This window comes from Salvia hispanica, chromosome 6 (assembly GCF_029641045.1).
Source record: "Salvia hispanica isolate PSC_SH4W2 chromosome 6, Shi_PSC_v1, whole genome shotgun sequence".
NCBI lineage: Eukaryota > Viridiplantae > Streptophyta > Magnoliopsida > Lamiales > Lamiaceae > Salvia > Salvia hispanica.
In genome coordinates, this window is record NC_142697.1 from 34,845,191 (window position 1) to 34,853,325 (window position 8,135).

Below are 8,135 nucleotides of genomic sequence, written 5' to 3' on the forward strand. Positions count from 1 at the left end.
TTGTCATATTTTTCCATTTTTATTAATCTTATAAAATTTATCACATTTCACTTTTTACCATTTTTGGTATTGAACCTAACACTCCTCTAACTTGATCTCACTCGCATTTTATTATAAAACTAATACTTTAAAGATAGGACACGCATCCTATCAACTTTTTCAACCCACCTTCCTTTACATTTCTAAAAATCCGTGCCTAATCAAACTGTGACAAAATTTGGGGGACTGAGGGAGTATTTCTTTTATAGCTAGTTCCTGAAAAGTATGAAATTTCTACTTTTAGAAATTCTCTTCTCTTTTACGAGGTGAGATCCATTCTCCCTAACAATATTTTAATTTATTTTCTTTTCTATGTCTCTTTTAATTTATCAATTACTCCATCCGTCCCACATTTATAGTCACATTTAGTTAGGACACGAGTTTTAAGGAATTGGTGGAGTATGTAATTAATGAAGTGAGATGGAAGAGTGAGATGGTGGAGTGTGTAATAAATGAAGTGAGATGAAGGAGTGTGTAATAAATTAAGTGAGTTGGTTGAAGGTGGGTCCCTTGTTGACTTTTTGGTTTTTTATTTTTGTTTTGGTTTATTTTTATGTTGATAATGACAGTTGGGTGTAATTTTAGTGAATAATGGGATAAAATTTTATGTCCAAATATGGAAAATTCTAAATGTGACTATAAATATGAGACGAACTTTTATGGCAAAATGTGACTATAAAACTGAAACGAAGGGAGTACTATATATTAAAACTCATGACAAACTGAATATTCATATTTTTCAAAGATGGAAGTGGTATGATTATATTATCATTTCAGAAGTGATTTTTTCATATGAATTTCGATTTCGATCAACTTCAAAAGCGAATAAGAAATTCAGATTTAAATGATTATCACATGCATTAAATTTTACCTAATATTTTGCATTTTCCGATATGGATAAAATGATAAACCACCCCCACCCACCCCACCCCCTCATTACCCGCCAAAATAGTTATAAAAGGAACCCATTCTGTTTCAGTTTCACAGTAGTTCAGAGCTTCTCTTCTCTCCCACAATCCTGTACATACGCATGCACCAGATTCACACACACACAAAATCATCATCTAAAATCTATTTTACAGACTGAGAAATCGATACACACTTCTCAATGGAGTCTAAAAACACCGCTCCTTCATCAATGGAGGTGCAGCAGCCGTCGCAGCCGGCTGCTCCGATAAAAATCACAGTCCTCGTCGCCGCAATCGCCGCCGGTGTCCAGTTCGGGTGGGCCCTACAGCTCTCCCTCCTCACTCCCTACGTCCAGCTGCTCGGAATCCCCCACACCTGGGCGGCCTACATCTGGCTCTGCGGCCCGATTTCCGGCCTGATCGTGCAGCCAATCGTCGGATACTACAGCGACAGCTGCACCTCCCGCTTCGGGCGCCGCCGCCCCTTCATCGCCGCCGGAGCCGCGCTCGTCGCCGTCGCGGTCTTCCTCATCGGCTTCGCAGCTGATATCGGCCACGCCGCCGGCGATCCCTCCGGAAAGGTCGCGAAACCTAGGGCAATCGCGGTCTTCGTCGTCGGATTCTGGATCCTCGATGTCGCCAACAACATGTTGCAGGTTCAATTTTGAATTGTATCGATTAATTGAGTTTTTCTGCAGAATTTTGAATTTCCTCCCTTTTCTAGGGTTTTACAATGATCGAATTGAAATCGAATTGTGAAATTGAATTGGAATTTGCAGGGGCCGTGCAGGGCTTTGCTGGCGGATTTATCCGGCGGGGAAGCGCGGAGGATGAGCACATCAAACGCGCTCTTCTCCTTCTTCATGGCGGTGGGGAACATCCTCGGCTACGCCGCCGGCTCCTACACTCACCTCTACCGAATCTTCCCCTTCTCCAAAACCAACGCCTGCGACGTCTACTGCGCGAATTTAAAATCCTGCTTCTTCATCTCCATCGCCCTGCTCCTAATCCTCACTGTCCTCGCCCTCACCTTCGTCACCGAAATCCCCGCCTCCGCGGCGGAGATTTCGGAGCCGCTGAAGAAGCCGAAAATCCCCGTGTTTGGGGAGTTATTCGGTGCTCTGAAGGACCTCCCTAAGCCGATGTGGATCCTTTTATTAGTGACGTGTTTCAATTGGATTGCGTGGTTCCCGTTCCTGCTCTTCGACACCGATTGGATGGGGAAAGAGGTGTACGGCGGCAAGGTCGGCGAGGGCAAGCTGTACGACCGCGGCGTCCGCGCCGGGGCGCTGGGGCTGATGCTGAATTCGGTGGTGTTGGGGGTGGCGTCGCTCGGGGTGCAGTTCTGCGCGAGGGGGTTTGTTGGGGTGAAGAAGATTTGGGGAGGCGCCAATTTCTTGCTGGCGGTTGGTTTGGCGATGACGGTGGTGATCACGAAGACGGCGCAGCACTCGCGCCACTATGCCGCCGATGGGGCGCTGCAGACGCCGGAGCCCGGCGTCAAGATCGGAGCTTTGACGCTATTTGCAGTCCTCGGCATACCTCTTTCGGTGAGTTTTTCTCTTCTTTCTTTAATTAGTTCATTAGCATTCATTTAGTTGGTGTTTTAATTTTTTTAATGATTGCATGTGTTTGAATTTGAATTTTTGCTTATTTATTGCATGAAGTGATTATTAGATGTTGCTACATGTTAAAATGAAATTACCGTCAATTCCCATTTTATCATTTTTGTCCGTCCCCCAAAATTTGTCCCATTTCACTTTTACCATTTTTAGTATTGGACCCTGTCTTTCACTAACTCATTTCTACTCATATTTTATTATAAAACTAATATATAAAAATAGGACCCACAATCCACTAACTTTTTCAACTTGCTTTCTATTATATTTCTTAAAACCCGTGCAGGGTCAAAGTGGGACAAATTTTGGTGGACGAAGGTAGTAGTTAGTAACATTAAATATCTCATTTTTCATTTTGTGCTCATTCGTTCACCAATAAATGGTCCATTTTGTTTTTATTACTCCCTAGTCAGCATTAAATATCTCATTTTTCTTTTTTTGTTCGTTCGTTCGTCTGTAAATGGTCCATTTTGTTTTTATTACTATAAATGTAGGATCTACATTTCGCTAACTTCTTTTACCCTTTTTCTTATAAAGTCAAACAATTTTGAGACTCCAGCTAGTAAAAAATAAGACTCCTAGTGGCGAACGAAGTGAGTACTAATTAATGTAATTTGGTGAAAAATTATCTTTAAACATCCATGAGATCATTTTTCCCCTTTGTTGATTTTCAACATGGATTATGAAAAACGTGAAAAACTAAACTTTTTTTTATTTATTCTATATCCCATCACATGGTTAAGTAACCATTGGCGGTATAATATATTGGTTGTTTAGATAATGGATTTTGCAGTAGGTAGTATTTTGTTTGGTCACGTGATGGTATAATCTTTTAGGAAAGAATCATCTTTGTACTTTATGATAAAAAAAGAAACTAGCCTTATTATGAAGAGTGACTGTTTACCTGTATGTTTAATTTCTTATGGTAAAATTAACTTCTTATTGCAGCCTAATTATTTTTTAAAAATAGAGACAGATTGCTATGCATAGGAGAGAAACAATTTCAACATAGTGATCAAATTTGGCACATAGCCATATATATACCAAAAGGAATAAATATGGCTGTGTTTTTTCATATTGTCAAAGCATCTATATCTACTATTTGGCTAATACTAACCTAATTTAATGAAAGTGATTAAGTCTCACACAGAATCTGTTGAAAGTAAATGCTATTTGCTCCTTTCGTGTGAGGAACAAAATAGCAATAATTGTAGTTTTAGCACTATTTCAACATCATAATGAAGAAACAAACCATGGCCATATCTCTAGCTGGGAAGAATTTTAAAAATTCCTCTTGTAATGATGTCTGTGTTACTTGGCATGATTGTATGGATTGAGATGAGATGGATGTTGACTTTTGGAAAAAGTGCAGATTGTGAAAAAGACACACCTCATAAGCACACATTAAACTGAGTGGGAGAGCCATTTCCTTGATTACTTTAGTTTAGTCCTTTAGAAATGATGATTACAGTTAATTTTAGGAAGTTGGTGGTTGGGTAATACAGTTAGATCATGATAGTGATCTTTCATCTTGCATATACACAATTTTGAAATAAACCTCATGATGAATGTTGGATGATGAATGTGTGAGTTGGCAAGTTTTCATTCCATGATGTTTAGGAATGGAGATGTAAAAAAAAGTTTGGATTTTGCTCTGGATGCTTAGGTTGGTAGAGACTCTTGACTTCTACTAATCATAATCTTTAAAGATGCCTTTTTCTTCTTTTTTTTCTCTCAAATAACTTATCTTACTGTTCTTGTTTAGGTAACTTACAGCATCCCATTTGCTCTGGCATCTATATTTTCCAGTAATTCTGGTTCAGGACAAGGTAAATAATCCAAGAAATTAATGTCATGCTCTACAAAAATATACTATTCCTATATTCTAAACTATATTTTTATCATATTTGCAGGCTTATCACTTGGAGTTCTTAACCTTGCAATAGTCATCCCACAGGTAATAATTTAACACCACTTTATCCCAATAATGCATCAACAAAAATCCTCCACTTCTGCCAAAAATCTGTTTGTCTAGTTGACTTCTGTATGATTGCAAAAGAAACAAAAAGAATTGATGAAATCACATGCCATCTTATCAAGATTGAGCACATTATCAGAAAGTTAGTGTGGATTGATTCTCAACACTTTTGGAATTTTCCTTTCCTGCAGATGTTGGTTTCTGTCACAAGTGGGCCGTGGGACGACCTCTTCGGAGGCGGGAACCTGCCAGCGTTCGTGGTCGGGGCTGTGGCCGCCGCCATCAGCGGGGTCTTGGCACTGACGATGCTTCCGTCGCCGTCTCCTGAAGTGGTGGCGACTAAGGCCATGACTGCCGGAGGATTTCACTAGAATTTTAGTCCCTTAATGGCCTTTTTATGAGCTTTTTTATGTCCAGAATTATGGCAGAATTTATACACGCTAAGCGTGATAATATTTGTGGCTTTTTTCTTTTTAGTCATTTTCTTTGTTTTCACTAATGAAGATGATCGTGTGTTATGCTTAATTAAATTGTCAACTTTACAATTGTTTTTTCTTCTCAATATATATAGTCCAAGAATGTAGATTTAAAATTTTTGACATTGCATTGGGTTCTCAACATTGTGTTAGTAATTGTTAGGGTCAAGGTTTTGAAAACCGGATCGGACTGGTCAGTTCAATTGTTGTAAACCCGAGAAATTAATGCCGGTCCAATAGTTATTAAAATTGTTGAGCTATATGGTGGGGCAATTGGACCCATTGGACTCTGATTTGACCCATTGGACTCTAATTGGACCCATTGGAGTACATTTTTGTTTTTTTCTTGACAACAGTAAAAAATCATGAAGTGTGGATACAAGTACAACTATCATTCTGATCAATATTTTGATTAGTATTGAATTGAGGGCACAAAGCGTGCAATTGAGGGCGATGGCTCTATTTAGTGTGAGGAGATTAGTGGGAGGAGAAATGAAGTCACAAATTGTCCAAATTAAACATTAGAACATGCAACATTATTTTAATTTTGCTATTGTTTGTACGAGTATCTAAATTTTATCTATGGTGATACCAGAGTATACCCTTATAGCTATAAACCCTATTAGTTGGGAGGAGATTTGAAGAGGGTGTCCTCACAACAAATTGTCTAAATAAAACATTAGAACATGCAACACTTTTTTAATTTTACAATTGTTCTTACCAGTATCTAGATATTAGTAATAGCTAAAACGATGAAGTGTAATTTTAAACGGCTTATAAAAAAGTTAATATCAATTCATTTTAGGGATTTTTTTTTAAAAATATGCTTTTACTTTTCAATAATAGAAAAATAAATCACAATATAATACTCCCTCCGTCCTGAATAATTCGTCCCAGTTTTCAATTTCGTCCGTTCCACATAATTTGTCTCATTTCACTTTTACCATTTTTGGTAGTGGACCCCATATTCCACTAACTCATTCCTACTCACATTTTATTACTCCCTCCGTCCCACAAAAGATGTCACATTTCCATTTTTAGAAGAAGTTCACTCTCACATGAATATAAAAATTATATTTTCTCTCACCATTTAACACACAAAATAAAACCTTCTAAAATCTCGTGCCGTCCCACAAGTGTGACATCTTTTGTGGGATGGAGGGAGTATAAAACTAATATATAAAGGTAGGACCCACATTCCACTAACTTTTTCAACCCACTTTTCATTACAATTCTTAAAATCCGTGCCCGATCAAAGTGACTCGAATTATCCGAGATAGAGAGAGTAGCAAAGTAAATAAAAAATGAATAAAAAACATAAATAATAAATCAAAAGCTATAATTAAATTGTACACAACTAATACTATTCTGACATGTTGGTGAACATCCCAATCGTACTAGTTACCACCCCAATTAAATAAAGTCGTGACACCACATCTGTCTATATCCACAACATGTTCTAAAATGTGAAACATGAAAATATGACTAGAAATGCAAAATGCGAGAAATATACTCCGTTTGTAAAAAAAAAATAGTTTGACTATTTTGGGTCGCTTCTATAATTGGATTAAGTGTAAATATAAAAAGTTTTCAACAAATAATAATCCTTCATATATTTTACAATATGAACCCCCACGATATACTAACACATCTTATTTATCGGTTCCCCTTTTCTCTTACTTTAAGCTGAAACCGATATAAAGAAACACATGCATACATGTAAATAATATTGCATTTGTAACGATAACTCGGGGTTTCAAACTTTCCATAGTCAATACTATCTGACATACCGACGACCTACGATGAATTAAATTTTAAAACATAGAGAGCAAATGTAGAAAATGAGATTGAATCAAATAAAGAAGGGAAATCTAAGATATTGATTTCAATAATTCTTCTATAAATTTAAATACAGTATCAAATAAATTTGTGACTCAAGTTTTACCAGGACGATTGCATACATGACCTAAACCCTCTCTCAAATTAGGTGGGTTGTAGATCACATACTAGAACTAACTAGTTCATAAGATCTAATGTTCTCACTTTGTCTAAAAGCTCTCGATTTTACTCCCTCCATTCAACAAAAGATGTCACACTTGTGGAACGGCACATGATTTTAGGAAATTTTATTTTATGTGTTAGGTGGAAAGAAAAAATATAATATTTATATTATTGTGAGAGAGAACTTTTTCTAAAAATGAAATATGACATATTTAATGAGACAAACTAGAAAGAAAAGTGAGATATATTTTATAGAACGAAGAGAGTGTCACATTAAGGTGTTTAGTATTCCTAGTTATGCATTGTTGTTCACTTGAATCTCACACCAATACAACAAATCATTCAATTGTTGGCTAGATAACTGAAAACGTTAAGAACACAAATAACTAAAATAAAATAGAATCTGGATATTAAATAATCAAAAGAAATAAGTAATCAGAAGAAAATCAGAGTTAACTCCCAAGAATTTGATATTTTCTAACTTTTGAGTAGATCTTGTTTAATTTATCCTATTTTCATCACATTGTAGTTGTAATTAATTCCTTGGGTGTGTTGTTGAATAAGATCGAACCACATAATTCGTGTTATTGCATTGTTTCATTTGCACATACAGTCACAATTTGCTTCATATTCAAATGGAAATAAACTATTCTATCAGTCCAATTGAATATGACCCACTTTCCTTTTTGGTTTGTCCCAACTAAAATGATCTATTATCAAAAATGAAAACACTTTTATCTCTACTTGATTCCCTCTCTCATACTTTACTCTCTCCATTTAACACATAAAATAAAGTTACATAAAATTTCGTACCGGCCAAGGAAGGGGTTATCTTCCTTGGGACGGAGGGAGTACCGGTTAGTAATGTCCAATTTCTAGTAACATACTCCCTCCATCCCCGAATAAGAGTTACTAATTTCCATTTTTGTCCACCCCCAATTAAGAGTATCACTTTATTTTTACCATAAATGATAAATTCCACTAACTCATTTCACTCACATTTTATTATAAAATCGATATAAAATGAGTTCCACGTTTCATTAATTTTTCAACCAACTATGTTTTACATTTCTTACATTTAATGTGTGATAAGGTGACAATCCGGATTGTGACT

At 36.6% G+C, this 8,135-nt stretch overlaps 1 protein-coding gene across 1 annotated transcript; it reads left to right on the forward strand.

Moving 5' to 3' along the window:
• Positions 1 to 1,018: 1,018 nt before the first annotated feature.
• LOC125206050 (sucrose transport protein-like) lies at positions 1,019 to 5,138 on the forward strand. The gene is made up of 5 exons (XM_048105334.2): positions 1,019 to 1,603; positions 1,727 to 2,497; positions 4,332 to 4,395; positions 4,480 to 4,523; positions 4,736 to 5,138. Exons 1-5 carry the CDS (start codon positions 1,148 to 1,150, stop codon positions 4,913 to 4,915), a joined length of 1,515 nt encoding a protein of 504 aa, XP_047961291.1. The 5' UTR covers positions 1,019 to 1,147; the 3' UTR covers positions 4,916 to 5,138.
• Positions 5,139 to 8,135: the final 2,997 nt, after the last annotated feature.

Excerpts from the sequence above, each read along its gene's own strand:
- LOC125206050 (XM_048105334.2), top strand. The coding sequence starts at position 1,148 with ATGGAGTCTAAAAACACCGCTCCTTCATCAATGGAGGTGCAGCAGCCG. Across the intron at positions 2,498-4,331 it reads TCCTCGGCATACCTCTTTCG|GTAACTTACAGCATCCCATT; the intron begins GTGAGTTTTTCT and ends GTTCTTGTTTAG. Across the intron at positions 4,524-4,735 it reads TTGCAATAGTCATCCCACAG|ATGTTGGTTTCTGTCACAAG; the intron begins GTAATAATTTAA and ends CCTTTCCTGCAG.